Consider the following 24,030-nt stretch of genomic DNA (forward strand, 5'->3'; position numbering starts at 1 on the left):
CTGTCCTTTTGCCTTCTGTAACCTTCTGCCTCATTCACTACACACCTTCCAAATTCTGCAACAAATGAGGAACAGACAACAGCTTCATTCCCACATCATCGTCCATCCTATGCACTGATTCGTCCATCCTATGCCCTGTGGAAAAAATAGGTTGTAATCATGTTATTAAAGGCTGTATCATCATGCCTTCATGCCAGGAGGCCAAGCAGGGGTTGCCCAGGCAACCTGACTTCTTGCATTTCCCAGAGCATGACTTGTCAATGCTTTCTAGCATCATCAGTGTTTAAAAAACCCCAACAACAACACAAAGAGCACCTCCAATGTCCTTGTGTGGAGCTGAGGCCATCAGGAGGTTGCAGGTACCCACACATGCATTGCTGCTCTCTGTTGTGGGAGCTACGGTGGGAACCTCAGCAAGCTGAGCAAGCGAGTTGGGCAGCAGGGAGGGGTGAAGCAAACATTTTAGGAGTGGATTTTGCAAAAGAAGAGTTCTAAGAACGAATGCTTGGGCTTGACAGCTTGCTCTGGAAGGACGGGGAAGCATATGATTGCAGCCCCTTTAGTCTCCATGCTCTAGCTCTCTTCTGTTCTTCCTCTACAGAATGTTCTTCCTCCATTGCTTTCCCCCAGGCTCTTGCTGCCCTTGCCTCTCTAAATCCTCTCCAACTATGGTCCCACACTTTTTCAAGTGTCTTATTTCCTCTCTTCTCTGGCCACTGGTCCCCTCTTACTGCTCTCCACTTCCACTTGGTCCTCCAGGTCTCCCTCCTACCCTTCACATCCACATCCAGACTCACCAGTCCTCTCCCCTCTGGTGCCCGTGGGCTGGGGAAATGCCAGCAGCACCAGGGCTTGCTGCCAGCCCTCTGCACATGGTTCCTGCCCTGGAAAGCTGGCTCCTCTGGGAGCATAGGTAGCACTGTGCACAAAGAGCCAGTGTGCCAGCGGGGCACAAATCAACAGGCTGGAGTGCAGCCAGCAAGAGTCTGCAGAGGACTCAACTAGTGAGAAAGAATCATTCAAACTGAAATAGAGGATGACAGCCACCTCTTCTTTCTTTCTTTTTTTTCCCCTTTAATTTTTTTAGCATATTTGGCTTTTCCCAGTGGCATCAAAAGGCACATTCTCAGTAGGCACATTCTCACCCTTTTCCTCCTGATCCCTCCAAAACCTGATACTGTCAGATATCACTGCTACCTTTGCCAAGGATACAGTCACAGCATGCATGGGCTCTCCTCTTCCATTGACATAGACCCAGCCAGGAGAAGACAGTTAGGTAAGGACCTAACTGACCAGTTTTGCTCTTGTTAATCACTATCATGTACAGCACATCCTGAAAGAGTTGCTCAAACTCCACAACTGCTACTGAACAACAGGGGTCCAGCAGGAGAAACCCAGACCCTCCTGAAACTGATTTACAATATAAGAGAACCACAGAAATTACTGGCTGGGTTTTTTATTTATTTATTTATTTTTATTTTGAGATAGAAATCTCTGTGGCTGACACACAGCCTTCAAGCAGCACCTTGAACTGTTTTAACTGCATTTCCCACATTTACCTGACCACCCACCCTCTGTGAGCTGCATGGAGCATTTAAGTTTAACACCATTAAACACCCAAGAAACAGGATCTGGCAAAGGAGGTACTTCACTATCACATGGAATCACCTGTATTATAGATCCAGGAAACTTGTTTTTCTTCTCCAGCTAATACACTCTTTATCTATCACAAGCTTTAACCAGTAGTGAAAGAGGCCGACTTTCAGACATAAGGCATTTTCACCCTTCCCTCTGCTATTTTCCCAGTGGAAAAGGAAAATGCATATGATTACATAGATTCAAGGCTCATGCTTTGGGAAACAATATACATAGCAAAACAAAACAGAAAAATAGCTTATGTTTAAAGAAAAATAATGGCAGCATGTTGTTCAGCAGCAAGAAAGGTGAAAGAGAATTAAATTTTTTTCTTCAAAGGGAAACTCCTTGAAAACCACACCTTTCCTGACTGCAATCCACACACATACACACACAGAGTACTTATCACCACCGTGCCCCTGCATCTTCTCCATGTTGTGCCCTGCATGCTAAAGTACTGGCATCTATTTGGATGCTTTACTTTTGCTGCCCACCTTTTGTGATTACATCAGTGTTATTTCTCTAAGCTTAGAAGGGAATTTTGGGAAGGAACAGCTATAACCTCTCTGCCCACAGGAGTGCCACTGGTTTGTGTTTCCATCCAGAGACAAGCAAAAAGGGAGCTTTGTTTTTTCAAAGCTGGCCAAGCAGTTATTTTCATGTTAGGGAACACCTGAAATGTCTCCCCACACAGGGGAAGCCAAAGAGAACTGCCCAGGGCTGGGTTTCCAAGGGAGCATCACATGTGACACTTGGGTAGCTGCTGACACAGTAGTGTCTCAAGTGGAGCATTTCCCAGGACACCCAAACATGGCAGGGCTGGGTGCTGGTGCAGCCAAGATCAGCTTGCAGCAGAAAATCTGTTCCAGGCAACAAACAGCCCCTTCAACCCCACACAAAGAAAGAGAATGCATTCCATAAAAACAATGAAAGCTACCCAAAGTGTAACACACCTCTAAAAGGTGTAAGGATAGTTGCTGCTTTAGGATTTCCAATTCCCCTGAGCACTCTTTTCTCCTGTTTGTTAAACAATCTTCAATATCATTTATGATGCTAAAGTCAAAATTACTGTTCCACAGCTTCACTGAATTGTATGTTTGCTTTTCGTTCTACAGAGAAACAAGGAAGAGATGGTGAAGTTTGTGGAGAAACTGGCAGGGAAAATCTGTACTGAATTAATATTATCAAAATATTTAATTTGCTCATGATTGAAGCTGACTTTTTTGGATAATGCTTTGAAACATTTGTCAACAAAATTCAGCAAGCCTGTTTTAAAAATGAAATTTCAATACACAATAGAATAAAAATAATTTCCTTGATGCAAAAACAGATTTAAACTTTTATTTCTAAAAGAGGGCAAAGTTTAAAGCCAATTGGTGAAATTTTGAGTCAAAACATCCTAGGGACAATTTAACCAGGTCTAATTCACCTATATTTCTTAAGCATTAAAGAAGAAAACGCAATCAGATAAACCTAAAAATCTCATTATAAAGGCAAATTATTCCTGCCCAAAATCACAAGGTACACCAAGCACTCAAAAATAAAGCTACTAAAAGCTGCTGTGGAAAAGGGTCCCTTCATGCAACCAACATCAGCCCTGGGACAGGCTGCTTGAGATAAGGGCAATGTATATTTACAACACTGTAGATTGCTATGAACACCCCTTGTCTCACTTTAATTTGTTTCCCATGTAAGCACACTCCCACTCCATCTTGCTGGCTGGGCATTGCCCATCAGCTGCCCATCCTCATTTTCTCCTGGCAGGGTTTGTTATGGCAGCTGCTGGACCTTTCAGCTGCAGCTGGATCACTGTCTGGAATTTCAGTTGTTGTCTTCAGAGACATCTCCCAGGAGAGCACTGGCAACCACTCCAACTCAAAGGACTGTCAAAAACAACAGATAAATTTTGCTTCCTTTGCCCCCCGCCCCACCTCACACATGGGCCACCTCCCCATGGAGCAGAGACCCTACAGATGGTTAGTGGCACTCTCCACTACAGGCAGTGTAGCCAATGGACGAGCAAAAGCCTTCAGAAGGCAGTGGAAATGGTGTAACTCTTCAGAAAGGAATATCAGCCTGCCCACTGCTCGGAGAGTAATTAGAAATTAAGTTTTCTTGCATCCCAGAAATACTCTGTCCTCTTCAACACTGCTTCTTTTTACTATGAGACTCATATCAAGTGCCATAATAGGTGTATATGAAACTCCTGCAACTCCTGCAATGATCTGTTATATCAGATACACTAATTTCATTGGTATGTATGAGCAAAATTACAGTGGGATTTTCAGCTGGAAGGGACTGCAAGTGAGCAGTTTATCATTTCAATGCATTGGGAGTAATTCAATCACAGGAGGCTGTTACAACAATGCAGCAAGGAATAATCAACAGCAACACAATGGCCCCTAACTAGAGCAAAACAGTTTCCAGCCCTTTCAGTGGAAAACAAAGAATAAAACAAATCACAAATAAAAATCCCTCCACACAGATAGGAAAGCTCAACAATGGAATAAAGGGAAAACAAGGGATATCTGCACCAGGCTCAATGGCACCCTTTCTCCCAGACAAGTACCAGTTTTTTACCCATTCCATGCTAGAGCAACTATGGACGTGTACAGCACATAAGAGCAGAGAAAGGGCTCCTCCTTCTCCTTCCTGACCCACTGCAAGATACAAGGCCTGCAGCTTGATCACATACTTAATTCAAGAATCCTACTGTTTTCCTGTCCTCATTCAGGCCATCAACACCCCCATGCACACAGAATGAGAGAGGTGGTCCTTCCTTCAGTAGTTTGTAGTTTATCTTATTTAATTCTTTTGGTACTGCTCCTCTCTTACTCTTCCTACAGAAACACAGCTTCCCTCCAGGGCTGCATCAGAAAAACCTTTAAGTGTGGGGCTGCAAAAAGAGTTTAAAGAGAAAAAGTGAGGAAAGAAATAATAAAAAACCCAACAATCTCATTGTCAACAAGGAGGCAAAAATGACCATGTTCTGAATAATTTATAAATTGCAAATGGTGCTGTACTGACAACTGCTATATCTAAATGTACTTGCAGTCAGAGGATCCATAGTATTAAGGGGTGAAAAAATGCTCTGTTTTTCCACATGAAAGGGAGTCCCCTCCTTAAACAGGAGTGTACTCCTACCATGAAACTGCTGAGAAAAGTAATCAGTCACAAGTAACAGTCATAAAGCCATTCTGACATTTAGCATTCCTCCATGGGCAATATCATTATACATGGCTTAAATAAATCCTTCCAGCAGACAGCTGTGTCTTTATTATTTTCCTTAAAGGAAACTCAGGTAATTAGTTTGTTCTTTCCCCTAAAATAGATTTTATTTCATCTGAAAATTCAAGAAGCTGACTGGCAAAAGCCAAATTTAGGAATTGGCTGGGAAACTCCAAGGCCAATTGTTGGCTCATGGACCCATCATTTCTCAAGATCTATAATTTATTCCAAGGACGACCTGCAAAAATGAGGTGGGGGGGATATCAACAAGTTAAGGACAGCTCTCACACCCCTAATGCTTTTCAAAACTTTACCATAAAAATGGCACTTACACTGCAAAGCCATGTGGTGTGATGCAGATCCAGGAACTGTAACCCCAGACACACAATTACACTCAAGCCAGCTAATTACCACTGGTGTATTGACTGCAACAAAAATCACACCAATGACCTGGGAATGTATAGAAACTGATCTGAACTGGGCTTTCCATCCCTCACTGATGGAGATTGATTCACTCATAAGGCACTGATGTTAATGGTGACAGTTTTCTCTCCTGGATTAAGCCTGTTCCAGTGCTGACTGACACCTTTAACACTGACTGATGGAAGCTACACTTACACCAGAGACCTTCAACAAGGATCAGACAAGTACAGAAACATCACTTCTACCCACTGGCAGAGCTACTGGCTGACGTTCCCCTGCAATCCCTGGGGTCAGAGCAGCTAGTGTTGGAAAAGCAGGGAAATGTTTCCACCATTTTCTGACAAGTGGGTACTCTGATACAGATTGCAAATGACAGTGCAAAATGGGTGTTTATGGGCAGAATCCAGCCTGTGAGAAGGAAAAGGGGAGCCTGAACCAAATCTGACAGGTGCACTAGGGAGATAAAGATCCAGAAGCTCTTTGCTTTGTTGTAGTTGGACAAACACACACACACACACACAAACACACACACACACACACACACACACACACACACACACACATGCACACAGACAGTCTCTTCTGCACAGCAATCTGCAAGACGGGATCTTGGCTTTTTCAGTGACAATTTTGGTGATGAGGGGAGCCAGCTCTTTCTAAAAGTATCAGTAAACCAAGGAATTGATACTTCAGACTCTCAAGCAAAAACTGCACCCTACCACTGTCACTTGCAGCAACCCTCCACCCCTAGATCAGCATCACTCAGATGATGCAGGAGAGGAAAGCTAAACAGCTCTTGGAGCAAAGCTTTAAAGAGAAACTCTAATGTGGTTCAAGTTTCCCATGGGGCTGGCACTTTAGAATAGGGGGTTTGAGTGCTGCTGCTTCTCCAAACCAACAGAGTAAGTGTTGGGTGATGGGCAGGATCCCAGCAAGCAGCTTCCTCAAAACACAGTTTCCAGAGGCACACAGAGCTGAAGGCGCACTCTTGTAGCCATGGTAAAATTCTTCAAGAGATGTCTCTAAAGACACACGGCACTGCAAGACAAGACTATAATTACTAGGACTGTTCAACAGGCCATGTAGTTTTTAACACAGTGCTGGAGTTTGGAATGGATTTTCAAGAGCAGAATGAATGAATGAATGAATGAATGAATGAGATGATTAACAGGCAATAAATGTATAATTTAATTCTGGGCAGTGATGCCACGTGCAGCCTTTAGAGAAGAGCTGGGGGATTTGCAGCTGTCTGTCCAACTCACCGGGCATCACTCCTTTGATGTCGCTTTCTGTGTTCATCCTGTTCTTGTGCGTGAACTGAAGGATCAGTTCCTTGGATGCCTCAAACTGTTGTGTAGCCATCAACCACCGAAGAGACTCTGGGAAAATACTTTAAAGAGGGAAAACAGGTTAGGGCTGCTTCCAATTTTCTGTTAGAAGATGAACTGGTAGAGTTTTAACTCCTCATTTAACCACTCAGAAGCTATGCAATTATTTCAAAATACAGAAGAATAACTTATGAAATAAAAGAGGGAAAACAGATTCAGAATGTGCAAATTTATGATATTTTCTTTTACCTTGATTCACAAATCATAGAGCAAGTATCCTATCACATGGAAAAACGACACATTGGAATTTTATAACATATTACAGGTGCTCTGTCCATTACTATAACTTGAAAGAAACGAGAGGAAGAGGCAGTACTGTCTGCAATAGACATCTGATGCCAAGAAGGGAGTGAATGAGATGAGCAGCTCACACATGGTAATTCAGACCAAAGGGAAAAAACAGCTGGCAGAAACAATTTGGGTTCTCTTTTAAAGACAGATAAAAGAGAAGAATTACTTCTTAGGATAATAAGCTTCCCTGACTAAAGATAATATTTTGTTAGTTGCCTTAAAAACATATACATGCATACAGTTTAAAAAGTCAATTTTCCATCCAATTGTTTCTTTCAGGTGCTGATATTAACCAGATTAATGAACTTAACTGGTCACTCTCCTTTTTTTTTTTTTTTCCCAAATGAGTTTATTTAATACAAAAGAAATACATAGCTCTTAGAACAAAACCCCCAAACCTCCCATACTTCTATAGACATGAAAACTTTCAGATCTCACTCTGTTTTTTTCACGTAAGGACCTCATTTTTACTACTCTTCCAAAAGACCTTACAGAAAACAAATTTAACAAGTGCTTTTAACTTCAAATACGAAATAAAACCTCAAATTTCCTACACAAATGACTGATCTTTGCTGTGGAAGCTGCCCAGTTCTTGTACTTCTAAGCAGTTAATTGCACCATTATTGTACTATCTCTTAGGGCTGATACAATTTGGAAGACACCTTAGCAAAGCCTCCAACTGAGACAGAGAAAGTATTTTTGGAAGAAGAAATAAAAAGGAGAGAAATCAGGCAGACTGCAATCTAAGTGATATCAGCCAATAAAAATATATAACAACTATGATGACAGCCATTCAGCTTGACAGCTTATTTACTACCCCTCGCGCTGCACAGATGATTTGGCACATCTTCCAGCAGAAAGTCTTGTAAAGAAAAAGCATTTTTTTAAAGTACTACAAATTTTTTGAATGCAAAATCTCTGCATGCTTGGCCCTAGTGAGGGTACAGCCTCAGCCTCTAAACCTATGTTTTAGATTTTCAGCAGTCTGCTTACAGGTTGGAAGTGCTGAAGCCTAGCATCTTTCAGGTGCTCCATCACTCAGTGTGAGAAGAGAGAGGTTCCTTAGGGACACTTAAAAATCCGTGGGCTGCCTCAAGTCCATGTGATCAGTCCAGTCACATTCAATAAGAACTCCCATGGTCACAAATTCTCAAACAGTGTGACACACTAAGTCTGGTTGCACCCAATGGACTCTCATGGCCAGGGTAGAAGTCCAGTCACATTCAACAAATCTCACAGCCAGATGCAAAAGTGTCACTTACTGAGCAACAGGAATGCAGGTTCTTGGGTTGCTGGTGATAAATACACTGTCTGTGGAAGCACACACCAGTAATACTTACAGTATGAATTATACAGCCATTGACCAATGCATTAAATTGAGAGATGACCAAGTAGCACTAAAAGCATGATCACAAACAGAAGCTTGCTTTTTGAATTTCCTGAAGAAGCACTCAGTATTGCTCTGTTCAAGTCTTACTCAACAGGTGGTGGGAGAGGAGATAGGTATAACCCATTGACAGTCCCAGGGTACAAAGGTGAAGCCTCCTCTGACCTCTTCCCTCAATTAAGCTACATTTATAATGTTTTCTTTGAGGGAAGGGAAAAGGTAAAGTTACAGGTGATGTAATTTCATGTTTAGGTTGGAATTTGGGTGACTTCAGTAACTAGCATATGGAGGGGGGTGTGAAAAGCAATACATACTTTTGAGCTAATGTCACAAAGTTCAGCTTTAGGTCACCTTTCAGGTCGTTCCTTTGGCTTACAGTTCCCATCAGCTGCATTGTTTTAAATAGAGAATGACCACAACTCCTCTGTGCCACTCCATCCTTTGTTTCCTGTCTCCTTTAGAGCAGTACACCAAGCTCCCTCAGTGTTCCTGCTCCAAGGTGTGCAGAAAATGTGTCCCTGGTGAACAATTTGAACCTGGTGAGCCAATGCATGCACTCCTTCCTGCTGACCTTTGGTTTTCAGTATTTTCCTTGCACAGCTGGCTGATAGTCTGCTGCCTCCTCCATCAGGAAGGAAAGGGCCATGCTTTCCCACTCATGGAAAGATCAGGGGGTGGGGTAGGGTTAAACTTTCATCTCCTGTTCCACAGCTGCTGCTGCTTGGGAGAGGAGAGAAGGATGACTGGAAGGCACACTGGGGAAAAAAGATATTAAGTTTGATAAATCCTAAGAGGAGAGAAGAATCCTTGATGAAGACCAGGAAGATACCACATGTAGCTGGAAGGAGAACTGTGATTCTGTGCAGATGAGTGGAAAATGGATGCCCATGGAAAGGCTGTAATGTGTTTGTCAATTAGGGGTCTGCCTCAGGTCAACAAACACTGTTATTGTAACGTTGTGTCTTGATGCAAGTAAATCCTATGTAAAACACCAGAAAAGAACCAGCCACCTCTTCTATTTCTTCAGTTTTGGTTAGAGTGAAGCAGGAGTTTATTTCAAATTATTGATGCCTTTACTGACATTCATGGTGTCCTGTCTGGAGCTTCCCTTGTTCAAGGGAGAAGAAATAAGGTCTCTGTATATCTGGAGTTCCCCTTCCCTAAAGGCTCTAATACCCACACACACTTGAAAGGAGTCTAACTTCTATTAAATTATCTTTATACACCTGTCACAAATCCCTGTGCCCATGTCTGACTTACATGGGTACCTTTCTGCCCTTCCAGAATGACCTAAGAGCCCAGTAGGGGTATCTGCTCCATACTTTTGTATCCAAGCCCATCTGCCCATCCCTCCTAGACAAATCTGCTGCCTCCCCCTTTTCCCCTATCCATGCCCAGCTTCCCAATCCACTCAGCCATGAACATTCTGGTGACTGTATAGCCTGCCATGTGCATGGGGCCAACACAAGAGCAAAACCATAGGTGGGAAAAGGGCTAAGCCCCAGCCTGGAGGGGCAAACAGCACTCTCACAGCAGGAGATGGAAGTAAAGAGTACAGAGGAAGGAGGAGGCAGTGCAGGGGCTATTTGCAGCATCTGTTGACTCACTGCTTTGGGTACATGATAGGGAATTAGCAAGCAGTGCACTTTCCCAGTTCTTTTATTACCAATCAGTTAGTTTTCTTCCTTTATCTGTAACACCCGCTGCGGGTCCACGTTCCATTTGGAAGGAAAGAAAGAGATAATAAAATGGTAACACTTCCCAGAGAATATGCAACAGATGGAAGCGAAAAGCCTAAGAGAAAAGTACATACTGTACTGACAGTATAATTGAGGAGGCATCCCAACCAAGGTTCATTTCTGTAAATGCAAAATCCCTGGGCAACACAAATCCTGATCCTCTGGCTATTACCACTACTTCTCAAGCTGCTATGCTCCACAATATATAAGGGGGATTTATTTGCTTGGTTAGCCTGCCCTGTCCAGCTAAAAAGCCACAGAGTTCTTGCAGATTACAGAATAGTTTTTAGTATTTCCTGTCTCTTCCAATGTCACTCAGAAACGACCTCTTAACAGGAATGTGTGAGACCCTGCCAAGGCCCCATGAAAGATGTGTGGCCTCCAGAAGACTGCTGAGGAATGTCTGCTCTCCATGCCATCCTCCATGTTCATTAAGCATCTCCACACTACTGTACCATACTTTTGGACACAAATGTCTGTAAATATTCTGCTTGATATTGTGTTTTATCTAGTGGTGGACATCAGGTATTCCTGCTGGCAGCCATTACTATGAAGCTTGGAGCAGAACATACAGCAGGTAAGGGAGAGAAGAAGAGAATCATAGATTAACAAAACCCCTCTTCATTATTCATCAAGATTAACACTGTTAATCAAGAGGAGGCTATTTAAATGCTGCATGTTTGAATACAGGGGTAACCTCCCACCCCTGCTGTCATTTTCTTGTAAGGGACTTGTAACTCTCCTGAGTGCACGTTTTGCCTGTGCTGAGGCATGTCTACTTTGGGAATAAGCAGTGAAATCCCCGCTGAGGGTTACCACCATCAACACAGGTGGGGTCTGTAAAAAGTAAATACAAAAATATAACTGTTACATACTCTAACAAGTTTTTACATGTTGTAACTTGTCAGGCATTACAACTAGCAGCCTAGCTTGCCATGGTACGTAACAAGCTTGGTCCTGCACAGAGTAGTGGAATTTTTCCTCATTTTTCTCAGTGTACAATAATGAAATATTTTAGACTTGTTAGTTTTCTTATTGTTATGGTTTTGTACAACACTACTCTCATAAGCCTCTGTTGTCTTATGCCGCCACTGCGTGTCACTATTAAGACAGAACAACAAAGATAGATTTTTTGGAATGTGTATAAAGTCATGGCGATGGACCTGGCACTATTCCCAAGGTGAAAGCCATCCTACTTCTCTCAGACAGCTGTACCAACACCACAGTGCCACAGGCACAGAGGAGAGGGACCAGTTGGGAGCAGGGAATTCCTTGCAGGAACAATCCCAAGCCACTGCTTGGCACAGACCAGCCACCTTCATGCTTCAGCATAGCATGTGCTAATTTGGGCAAAATCAAGTCTAGCTCAGGGCTGGCTACCTCACGCATACAAAACATCCAAGTGTGCTTGTTCCAGGGCTGACAGATGTTATTTGTAACATTTCTTGGATCAAAGAAACCAACAGTGTCAGTCCAGAACCACAGCATAGGTATTAGGGGAAAATATAGCCATGCAGTCACAATCTGACAACAGCTAGGCTGGGATGCATCCTCTCAAGGACTATTTTAGTCCTTAAAGGGGACGTGACAGCCAGAATAATAACAAAGTACAAGTTCACCTCAGTGAAAGGGGACTCTCTCCCAGGTGCCCACCGTGTTGCAGGGTGTAGCATATGTGCATGCTACAGCAGATTATAAAGTTATTCTTTCTTATTTCGAAGTCCAGCTTTGCACAAGGTGGATGGAAGAACAAAGGGAAAGGCTCTATGTATTGTGAAGCACACACACAGTGGAGCCTCTCCCAAGTCCAGCATCAGGAGCTCGTTGGCAGGAGGAAGAAATACTTATTCTATGTATTGTGAAGCACACACACTTCCTGACAGTGGAGCCTCTCCCAAGTCCAGCATCAGGAGCTCGTTGGCAGGAGGAAGAAATACTTACACCCAGTAGAACAGCATCAGCAGGAAGGGACAGATGATGACTGCCTGGAGGACCTGCCAGTCCCTGCAGAGGGCAGCCAGCCCGGGCATGAGGAACTGCCCCGCCATCTCGATGAAGCTCGCCACCATGGTGATCATGAAGCGGTGCCCGGGAGGACAGAGCTCTATCCCTGAAACACAGAGTACACAGACAATCAGCCCCCAACAGCAAAGACACACCAAGAGCATCTCTAAGAAACTTAAAGGGAGTTCATGTCCTACAGGAGCTTTGGTCAAAGCTATGCAGAATCAAATAAGTTTTGCTTCCTCCCATATTTAGGATCTAGAGAAGCCCATTAACAGCTGTCTGTGGTGCAAACATTGCAACTTCCATATACCTGCTGTATCCTCACTGCCAGGCTTCCTTCAGTCTCTGCCTAGAGAAGCATTTTACTTAACAATAAGGTGTTTATTTTTAAAAGGGAATGTGTGGTCAAACACAAGCCAAAGATCTTGGGTCATGTTTTTCAACACTTCTCAGAAACACCACCTGCCTTTCCAGACAGTTTGCTGGGAGGCAGAAGAGCACAGCTCTCAGCAGGATTCAGGCACCCAGCTCAAATGGGATGCCACCTGCCCACAGCTTAATATGCTCTGACTCAGCCAATTCCAAGCTGGATTTTGCTGAGTGTGTTGTTTCTGGGTTTGCTTTTCCCAATAGCTTATCTTGATCAACTTTCAAACAGGCCAGCCTCCCATCTGTTTTATCCTGCCTTCCATCCTTCCTTTTGCTGTGGGGCAATTTACCACAATCACTGGTATCTTTGGTTGCCTCAGCTGTCTTGTGACAAGTGAGTAGATAAAACTCAGTTCACTAGATCAAATGTTTCCTTAAACCCTGAATTCTGGCTAACTTCATTCAGTCAGAAGATGAATTTGTCAGAATCACAGCCTAACAACAAAATTTTAAAAAGTTACGGAAGAAATAGCAAGCACAACAATGGGACTGGCTTGTGGAAATTTTTTCACCAGTGAGATTGTAATAGAAGCCTCTATATCATATTTCCCATTTGCCCACATTCACTTGCACAGACTAATACTTTAGCTCAATAAACCTGCCACAAATGTTGTGTAGCACTTATTGGAATGCTGACACAGAAAGAGGCCTGTAAACATTTGTGATATGTTGCTGTCAGCATTGTTGCTTTTCTATGGGGTGTTTCCTGCGGTGGTTTTAAATGAGAATTTAATGGTTATTAAAAATTTAACTGAAAAGCTCTAAGAAAATAGGAAGAGATGACAGCTGCTCCTTCATTCACTCTCTAACCTGCAGTTTGCATTTATCACTGTAACACAGATTTAAAGTAACTGACCAGGAACTAGCTTGTATATCAAATGTAGGATTAAACACCACACATTTTGTTCCCTTTCTTTTCAGCCAACACAAAAACTACCAATGGATTTTTGCCAATAAGAAAGGAAACTGTATCTGTTGTCAGGGAGCCCAAATTTTCATTAGCCTAACCACAAACACAGCAGCTTTGGAAACGAAAAGGGGAGAAAAAGCTCTCAAAGACTCTCACATGCTATAAAAGGCTTTTACATTTTAATTTGGTAAAAAAGATTAAAACCCAGAGCTCCTTATGACATTAATATGGTTTCATTCTTACTAATGAAGCATCCCAAGCCTAGGAATTTTTTGTTGTTCTATGCAAAGAGGTCACTTCCGTTTTATTTCTCTAATCTCCAAATATAAAGTGCTTCTGTTTGTTTTTCTAAACCTTAAAGTACTCAGACTCCAATATTCCTTCATTAAGTACAAGGTCGAGTTTTGTTGCTATAGAAACAGGAAGTCTGCATTAGAAATGTAAGGCTTTAGCATTTCAATTGCATTGCTCAGGTTAGTATCAGGTAAAAATAAAAATAATCGAGATATCAACTTTTATATAAAGTCAGGAAGCAGTGACCAAATAATAAAAGTATATTTTATTAAGTCACTGGTGCACAGTAAAAAACTCTGCAAGCAGCAGTTATTCAATGTAGAGAAAGAAAATCGCTTCAGAGATTGTTTAGCATCTGTTTTCGTCTCTGGATTATCACATGCATATGATCAGTTTCTGCCCTTTTCTCTAAAAAAGCTGGAGATGACAAGAAAATAATCCCTGCTCTAGCTGGGTGATTGTGACTTTTAAGCAACACCAGCAGCATATGAAATACCACATTTCTGTTGAAATGCTTCACATACGAGGACAGCCTACTGACTTTCCGACATATCTGGTTTCAATTTTATATGATAAAAGATTCAGCACTGCAGTTTTTAGCAAGCATCCGTCAGTGAACCCTTTCCCCTGTCTGCAGCAAAGCCACCCCGTGCAGCAGCCTCGCCCCAGCAGCAGGACAGACACCCAGCTGGTGCTCCCACTGCAGCCTCCATGCACCCAGGCACGAGGCCTCTGCGGCTGCAACAATTTCCACCCAGTTCACATGACAAAAACACCAACTCAGATAAAACCACTACAAGACTGAGATCAGCTTTACCCACCCATGGCAAATCGAACAAGCAAGCTCTAGCTCCCTGAATCAGTGAAAAAGTTTCCATCTCAATTACTTTATGGAACACGGAGCAAACCCTCGTCGTACACATGGAAATTATCATCAATACCAAAAACTCCCAGATACATGCATTTGCTCCATTTGGAAAATTTTGTGTGGGCAAGGAGACATGCATATGAAGGATTTTGCTTCCTTGCCCAGCATTCCCACTCTATGCAGCTCAGTCAGAGCAGCAGATCCAGCTCAGAGACCCAATTTCCCTAAGGCCCAGGCAAGTGATCCTATGGGCAAGCTGAAACCTGCATGGAAAACCGTCCTGCAGCACTCGGGCAGTGAGATCAGGCATGCTCAGGACACATGGGACAGACTCTCTCACAGTCAATAGGCACTCAGCAACAGGGCACAAACAAGCTGGACCCAGACAACCCCTAAGGCAAAACCGCTCCCAGCCTGAGGGCAGCTGTCTTACCGCAGGTGTGACCCAGACCTGGGCCCTATGGCCACCCCAGAGCACTGAACACATGAGACATGCACAGTGTCCCACCTCTGGCTGGGAAATGTGGAAACCTGGTCCTGCGCCACTCGTGTTATGCCCACGAGCACTCAGGCTGGCTGGGGTGTGAGTGAAGGAGCTGCTGAAGAAGCTCTGCAGCACCCTGGGCTCAGCCCCACTGCCTTGTGCAGGAGGTCACTGGGCATCAGCAGAGAGGCATGGTAAAACCACAGGTCACACAACAGCAAAACTGTGCCAATGGAGCAGGCACTGGTGACAAGAGGTACTAGGACTTTACATCGGAAAGGGCAAAATGTCTTTGCTAACAGCTTCTCTCCCTGGCACTGGGATCAACAAACTGGGCTGGTATCCTTTACAAAAGATTTTCAGGCAACCTCTTCTGAAAAGATGGGAAAGTGAGATAAAACCACCATAAGTGTGTCACAGCCTGATATCCGAAATGCCGTCCTCTCCCCTTTCCAACTGTTTTTTCTCTCCCATCCTCTCCACCTGCAGCAGAAGGAGCAGTCTAGAAACACACAGACAGGACACCAGGGTAAACTGCAGTGTCACTGGTTAGCATCAGCTCATGTAGCCACAGAGCATGGCCCTACATAGCCCACCTCCTCCAAATCCCACCAGGCAAGCTGTCACTGCCATGGAGGGACTAAGATCCACATCCTGTCCTTTCTCACTCCATCTTGCACTTGCACACTGGCAACAATCTGTTTCAGATTTCAGAAACCCTCTCATTTTTCTTAGAAGGCTGACATTTATTCTCAGAATATTTGCTCAAGGATGAAAGGCAAATACTTCCATTTAAAAAAAAATAAAGAAGTTAAGTCATTTGCAAATAGCATATCAAGAGGAAAAGAGGCTACATGGCACTGCTTGAACAACTCTCTAGCATTCACTCACCCATCTCCAGACCCAAAACACAAAGCAATTCTTCTTCTGCAGCCCAAGTTTTAGCTCCATCTGAAACCACAAGGTAGCAGCTTTTTGTGCCTTTCCAGTGTTGTCTCCCTGCCCAGTTTCCATCTGTAAGCCACCAAGACTGTAATTATATAGGAGTATCCCTTGGAGAAAATGGCCAAGACAAAGCACCTGCTGGCCAACAGCATTCACTGCCTTGTGCAAAAAAAACCCCAAGGAGACATTCTGATTCTAGATTCATGCTCACAGTTGCACATTAAAAAATGCTCACAGTTGCATATAAGAAAAACCTCAACAAAACCCCCCAGTTTCTGTCAGTTTCCCCCATATTACTGCACACCCCATACTTTTAACTCCTTCCATCTTAGCACCCCTCTGAGATGTTCCTCTTCTTCAAAAGGGAGGGAAAAAATGAGACTCAGATAAAAAACACTCATAATTTGAGAAGGATTCTCTGGCAACATAGCTTTAGGTGTGAAATGTGGGACCCCAGAAATTCCCAGTGGCAGTAACAGCCTACAGAACCAAGGCTGTGTTTGCCTCAGCCCCAGCAGTCGCTCTGCTCAGCCAAAAGTCAAGCGCAGGATGTGACCTTGAGAAAGAATTTTGCATTTGGACTCTGCTTTTCATCAGAGCACAAAAGGAAAGGAAAAAACCTTGAAGAGTATTTAGTTTCCCAAGCTGTTCAGCACCTCTAGCACGTCCCACCACCTCTGTGCTCCCTGAGGTCACGCTTTTGGCACGATGAGCTCTGCCACCTCCGTCACAGTGATCTTGAAGACTGCTGGGAGGTGACCCTGTCCCTGCTGCTGCTGTGTTTCCTAATTCCCACCAAGCTCTCTCAAACCTCTGGGACCTTGTCTTCCTCCAACACTCTCTGTGGGATTTGCCCTCTGCTGTAAACAAATCATCTCACTGGATTCTCCTAGAATAACACGGCCCCCAGGCTAGCTTTTGGCTAGCTGACCAGATAAAATTGCAGCAAAAACTATCAATAACTCCCAGACAAGTTTGCAGCTGGCTGCTAGGGGGACAGGAAAATAAAATCCAACATATCTGCTTATATACACAAATTTCCCCTTGGTTACTAGACACAAACTTCTAAGAGCTGCAAGCTCTACCCATGGGCTACATACACTTCTGATTCAGTGAAATGGCTGAAATGGCCCAGGCTAAGCCAACACTCACTCCTGCATGAATTTAGACAAGGAGCACATCATCTTGATTGCCTTTGCTGTCACCAGAAGGAAGCATCACGTGTAAATACAGTTTATTAGGGAACAGCAAATGAAGTAACTTGTGGAAGTAAAGGTTATCACACACACTGCAGTGCACAGACAACCACCAATTGATGTAAGCACAGGACAGAGACAGAGTGAAAGGGAAGGAAAAATCTAATTTCCTCTCTGGAGAAATCCAATCCACTGCCAAGAAAACAGAACAGTAATAGACTGAACCTCCAATGGCCAAGTAATAGTGTTATTCTACCCTAACTGCACATCAGGACAGAAGTTATTCCAAAATACACCTGTGAACTGACACAGGTGCTCCTTCAAAGGTACTTTTCTACACACCATCAATTTGGTGAGAGTTCTTTTAAACAGATGCTAGCCCACCATTTAATTAACACATTTAATATGTGTCAAATCAGTCCTCTGAGCACTGACATAAGCCGAGCTGACGGAGCTGTCAGGCTGGCACCAGGGCAGGCAGCCAGCACGACACCTCACCACATGTGCAGCAGCACACTTAATTTCTGACCTCAATAGATTGCCTGGATCTACTCTATGGAGCTATCTTGATAGGGAAATATCTAATCAGAACAGAATTCTTTCTTATCAAAATGAATTCAGATGACCTTTTGATATGCAAAGACCAGGACAGTGCCAAAACTGATGCCAGGCAAAATACCCTTTAGATCCACTGTGGAGCCTCACAGAGAGGCATAGCATGAAAAAAGTAAATATAGCTACACCTCTCATGCAAAATCCAACTAAAAAACAAGGTGTAACCTTCCCTCTTTTTACTTTCCACATGCCTGACTTGCTCCTGTAAGGCACAAATGAGTAACATTTCAGGCCTGAGAATCCCTATTTCAGGCCTGGTACTGCTCCACTACATCAGGGTATTTTAGGAGCTGGAGACAGCCTGTAGCTACCTACAGGTGGAGGGTTTGGACCATAGCACGGAGCCAGGTTGGATTCAATGCAGGGTGTTTACTCAACCCTCATTATCTCGGCTGCAGAAGCTGTGGACTTCCCAGGCATAATGTATATGCAGCAGAGCAGGGCAGAGCAAGGCTGACCTCAGCTCCTGCAGGGACAGGAGACTCTGAGCAGAAGCTGCCTGACCAGTGTGTGGCATGCAGAGATGTCTGCAACCATACCCTGCATGCAAGCTGTCACCCAGGGAGCATCAGTGGCAGGGAAAGAAGCATGTGTCATTCCTCTGTTCATCCCATGGCATGTGCATTTGCCAAGTTTTACATTGCACAAGACAAACAGCATCTTACAAAACAGATGGCTGACTGCATAAGAGACCTTTAATACACCATGCTGCCTGCCATATACAAAGTAATAAACCCAAAGAAATGTTAAATCACATTTGAGGTGCTGCAGTTGCCATGTATCCTACTTCCAGAGGAAAGCAGCAGCAGCATCTCTGCAGCTCCCAGCCAACACTGACTTTTGGTGACAGTTTGTGGATGTGAATAACAGCATTCTGAAACAACTCAAGGAGAATGCCCCTGGAAACCTAAAGAGCAGTGACAAGGAGCATGAGAAATGGGTAGATAGAGAACATACTAATTTCAGTATAAAGATGGCTTAATTTAAATGCAATTAAAAAGTGATTAAAAAGCTTTACCATGACGTATGTTTTTATGTATGTTAACTGATATCTATAAAAAAATTCTCCCCCACCTCCAGTCTAAAATTTCCTACCCCCTAAAGATAGTCTTCAAACCCATATAAATATTTGATTATTTCTGAAAAAAAACGGAGATTGCACAGAAATATATGGGACTCTTTCTTTTTCTGAAAAGGTGGCTCTCTCTAAAGGAAATGCACAATTGGTCACAGCAATGTTTTGCAAACCTAACACCTCTGCTGTTCACAACAGCTGTTGCCTTTTCTCTTAGCAGGATCTAAATCATTATTGACATCTTTTTGACAGGAGTGTTGTATGAGAGGAGCTGAAACAAAAACTGATGTGAGATGTATCAGAGGAGCTCATTTTCTTTGATGCTTTAGTTGAAAGGGATCTGCATCTGTATTTGTTAGTGAATTTTTAACAATATTGTAGCTACTTAAAATAAGAACAGAGAAGAAATTCAATAGCTGGAAATCTGCACTTCTCCTAATTTATCAACTGGCAAACAATATTCCAACAGCAGCTGTTTCAAAAGCTCAGTTTGTAACCTCCAGATGGATGATGGTCCTCAAAGAAGGAGGAACAAAGAAATAACAGCTAACACCTTGTTTCAGGTCTATTAAATGCTTCCCATCTCACTGAGACAGCAGGGCAGCCCCTCTCTCTGCAAGCACTGATCCCACATGAGGTGCTCCTCCAAGGAGGATTTTTTCAGCATTACCATCGTGCTGTTGGATGAGTAAATAGATGCACTGAGCCCTGGATTTGAGCACATTGTCTGCAGAACTGCATATTGCTAACAAGAATTTGACACGGGAGACTTGAGTTGGTTGCAGCCTGGCTTATCAAACAGAAGAGACAAGCATGGAAGAAAACTAAATGGAGGACCACGAAATGTACTTGGTGGTTTTTAGGTCATAATAAAGCTTTGCCTGCCCTGCACCCCCTCCCTCAGATCAAAGTGAGACAGCTTGTCTAAAGCAGCTCACATGCAGAGGCACAACCCCCAAAAAGCACCTTTCTCCTTTCACTTGTGTCAACTCCATAACAAGCCCTGCATGGGACTACATACAGAGTCTGAGCAAACATTGGGTGCTGTTTATTAAACTCCCATAAATACAGTTGTAACCCCATACATGTGTGCATAGATATAAATATACACACATATTTATTGATATAACTGGATACAATTTTTATGGATATAATGCAGATACAACTGCAAAGGCAAAAGCCCTTAGCTCCTGTTCCTCCCCTGCTCCCCCTGTGATGCCAGAAGCAATCAGTGGAAATTAGGGTGATGCCCTGAATAACCCATCCCATCTCAGGGGACCTGAATTGCTCAGGTGGCATCAGCCACGTCGGAGCAGCACCGAGGGCCAGCAGAAGTGCAGGCGATTTAATCCAAAGCAATTAGCGAGCCTCTTTGTGAAGGGCTGTCACACATTTGGCCCCCAGGGCAGCCTCGTTTTTAAAGATTTATGCCACGCACTCTGGATAGATATTTAATGAGCACTGTGAAAGGGGAACTGCGGGGATGCAGAGCCAATGAGCTGCTGTGCTCTGGGTGCTCTAAGCAGCACAAGCGTTCACTGGACAAGGAGTGCCACTCAGAATAAGGGGTGACTTTTGCATTAATAATTCTCTGGCTCCAAAGCTCAGCATTAACCCTGACACAGGTCTGGGGAAGGCAAAGGCAGGCAGACAGAATTGGGACACCCACCCAACAACAGAGAGCCATGCCAAACCCTGCACACAGCCACTGTGCCTGAATAAGAACAGGCAGGACAACCCCTGCTCAGATCTCCTCTAATTTTAAGCCCATAAGGATACAAAGAGAAAAATGAGGCTGTGGTAATGCATAGATGGTGAGAAAACGTCTCCTGATATACAAGTAGATGGTGCACAGTTAGAAGTAGTACAGATTTTTTTTTTCCTCTTCCATTTCCCAATGAGCTTTTATCTTCCAAGTAACATTTCCATAAGGAAAGAAAAAATATATTCTAGGGAAAAAAGAAGAAAGACCAGTGAAGATTTCCTTTTGGTCAATTGATTTTAAAATGAAAAAGATATGATATCTGTGAAAAATGTGTATTTTATGGTTGGCTTTTCTAAAGTATTAAAATGGATATTGTATGCGTATGTTAGAAAGTTATGCTGTATTAATTTTCTTAAATATAGTTTTAGGTTATAACATAATGTTAAAATAGAAACTATGCTGTGTAAGATATTTGTTTAAGAAAGAAGTCACACCAGATAGAAGCCACAGGACACCTAAATCTTTTCAGAGAAAGGGAATTTATTGCTCCCTTATCAGCAGAAAACTAACTTCTTCCCACCTCACTCAGACAGAAGACAGCATGAGGATTAAGTGGAAGAAGTTGACAGTGACCAGACAGAATCCTGTGTTTGAATGGAACTTATCATCATGTATGAGGTGTATGAATATGCAACAGGAGATTGTTTTTAAGAGTTAATCCTCTTTTTGTTAAAAAGGGTTAACCCTTTTTAAGGGTTAACAGGGGTCCTTTTTCGGGCTTGTCTTGCCCAGAAAAAAGTACCCGGATGTCCGTATCTCTTTGTTTTTATTGTCTCATATTGTCCTAATCTTAATTGTTCAAATTTTATTACTCTAATTATAGTACTATTTTTATAGCCATTTTATTACTATTAAACTTTTAAAATTTCAAAAACAAGTGATTGGCGTTTTTCACAACATCCAACCATGCGAGAAAACCTGCTTCCTAAAGCAATGAGAATTCTATATTTCATTCCAAATCAAGTCTTCAGTATCTGGTTACAGGCTTTTATTCCTTATGTTAAATGCATGATCCCTGTGCTGCAGAGAACACTTTCCACCACTCTGCACACACAGAGTGCTCTGTACGGTGGGGTCTGCTCATGGCTGGTTTGTGAGCAGTCCTGCAGCTCAGAGTGTGATCCAATGGGCTCAGTGATGGTGCACAAAACTGGTTAGGGAAAGAGCATTCCCTTTCCAGCCCTCTCCAAGTACATCTCTTCAAGCCAAGAGTAACTCAGCAGGTTAGCTCCTGCAGGTGCACACACACAGAGGTGAGCACAGTGGAACATACCATCCCTTACAACACAAAAGGACCTTAGCATTGCCAAAGCTTTAATTTCTTCCTTGCTATCTTTAAAAATACCAAAGATTTTGTGAAAGTTTTTTCCCTGTTAAGTACCAGAAGTCTTTGATTTGGTGAAACCTGATTAGACAGTAAAGAACAATAAAAAGGGAATTGGCATTATAATGCCTCCAGCATCTCATATTTGCATGTAAATTGCTGTGCTAAAGATGTCTGTGCAATAGCAAACCAGACCACCCAGAAACATCCACTGGGATTCAAAGTTTATCCAGAATCAACCCTGAAAAATGTTTGAGTTTGAGAGTTTCTCACAGCGAAGATGAATATGTAGCTTCATCAGTTTCAAATAATAGTATCTTGTTAAAACCGTGGTAAGCAATAAATGTTTTTGCTGAATGGATGGAAAGCCTCCTATTGCTTTGCAATAACTTAGGAAAAGTGAAAGACAATGTTTCTTCACATCTTCCTTCCCTGGAAGCTGGCAAGTAGGCTGGGAATAGATGGATCTTCCTGAGTAGAAGCCATCCTCACATGGGTATGTCCGCTTTTCTGCCGTGAAAGATCTCTTCCAAGATCAGAATCAACCCTGAAAAATGTGTGAGTTTATCTGAGAGTTTCTCACAGCCAAGATGAATATGTAGCTTCACCAGTTTCAAATAGTCGTATCTTGTTAAAACCCTGGTAAGCAATAAATGTTTTTGCTGAATGGATGGAAAGCCTCCTATTGCTTTGCAATAACTTAGGAAAAGTGAAAGACAATGTTTCTTCACATCTTCCTTCCCTGGAAGCTGGCAAGTAGGCTGGGAATAGATGGATCTTCCTGAGTAGAAGCCATCCTCACATGGGTATGTCCGCTTTTCTGCCGTGAAAGTGAAAAAGAGAAAGACAATGTTTTTTCACATCTTCCTTCTATGGAAGCTGGCAAGTAGGCTGGGATCTTCCTGAGTAGAAGCCATCCTCACATGGGTATGTCCGCTTTTCTGCCGTGAAAGATCTCTTCCAAGAAAACTCCTGCCACTTAGAGAAGAGTTCAAATACGGCAACACTTGCCGAGTTGTTCCAAATAAAACTAGAATGAATTGCTGGGCTAATTAATAGCACAACATTAAAAGGAAACCAAGCTCCCTGGAAAGAATCCAGCTGCAATTCATGAAAGCGGATTTCACTTGTTTCGATTACAACAGCAGTAGACTTTGTACACATCACAGCTACGGCTAAAATTGTGAAGATATATGCCCATACCCACACCTTGAGAAATGAATGACTCCTAACCTTCTCTAAGCAGCACCTAACTATTTCTCTATGTGATTTTCTGTATGAAATGCAAGCTGCTGTTAAGTGGTGCAGTGTTGTACCTGTGGTGGTGCAAAGCCAAAGATAAGAGCTGTGCCTAGAGGTAATGCTGTCCAGGAGACCACCCAGCAGAGCCTGGTGTAGACTTCACCTTGCCTAGGGACAGTCAAGCTGTATTCTTAAGGTCAGAGGACCTTAGGGAGGTTCTCTCTGCAGTAAGTTTTCCTACTGACTTTGAAAACAAATGCACACTGCAAGCAGTTTCTCTATTATTTGTATTTTTATTTGTGCATCCATGTTTTGTTTGCTTATAGTACATAAATGGCAACACGAATCTGATGTGCTGTTTCCTATGCAAGGGTTGCATCGTGTGTGGTGTTAGATCATCCCTGCTAAGAGAACAGTTTCAGGTACTTCAAAAAAACCTCCTATATTTACCACCCTTTTGTAGCAAGAGAAAAAAAATGTTTAGAAGGTGGGAGAGTGAGAGAGAATGACAGAAAGAAGATTATGGTCATGAGAGGGGAGAGAGATAGCTAACAGAAGGAGTGCCCCTGGCTCATCATATCAGATTTCCTTCCCACACTCAGCTTTGAATAAATCATTCCATTGCTTGACACAACAGAAATAATTCAGTTACTGTTTCCAAATTTTCCTTTGTATCTTCCTGCAGAGCCAGTAAGGGAATAAAAAAGGGCTGTACTGGAAAAGTACAGGAGGTGAGATACAATTTTCAACTCAAACACCGGTTTGCTTCCTAACGGTATTCAACC

The 24,030-nt window shown here is 43.0% G+C and overlaps 1 protein-coding gene across 3 annotated transcripts in view; it reads right to left on the bottom strand.

Moving 5' to 3' along the window:
• The window catches only part of SLC22A23 (solute carrier family 22 member 23), a 110,980-nt gene that overhangs the window by 23,066 nt on the left and 63,884 nt on the right, over nucleotides 1-24,030 (bottom strand). The window contains exons 4-6 of one of the 3 annotated variants that reach the window (XM_039711975.1): nucleotides 12,033-12,201; nucleotides 6,549-6,676; nucleotides 46-135 (exon numbers count right to left, since the gene is read on the bottom strand). In XM_039711975.1, coding sequence (XP_039567909.1) covers nucleotides 46-135; nucleotides 6,549-6,676; nucleotides 12,033-12,201 — 387 coding nt within the window. Of the gene's footprint in view, nucleotides 1-45; nucleotides 136-5,829; nucleotides 6,325-6,548; nucleotides 6,677-12,032; nucleotides 12,202-24,030 lie in introns of those variants that run through there. The other 2 variants (XM_039711977.1, XM_039711976.1) reach the window with 2 other exon arrangements.

Source organism: Passer montanus, unplaced genomic scaffold (genome assembly GCF_014805655.1).
Source record: "Passer montanus isolate IOZ18808 unplaced genomic scaffold, ASM1480565v1 scaffold26, whole genome shotgun sequence".
Classification (NCBI taxonomy): domain Eukaryota; kingdom Metazoa; phylum Chordata; class Aves; order Passeriformes; family Passeridae; genus Passer; species Passer montanus.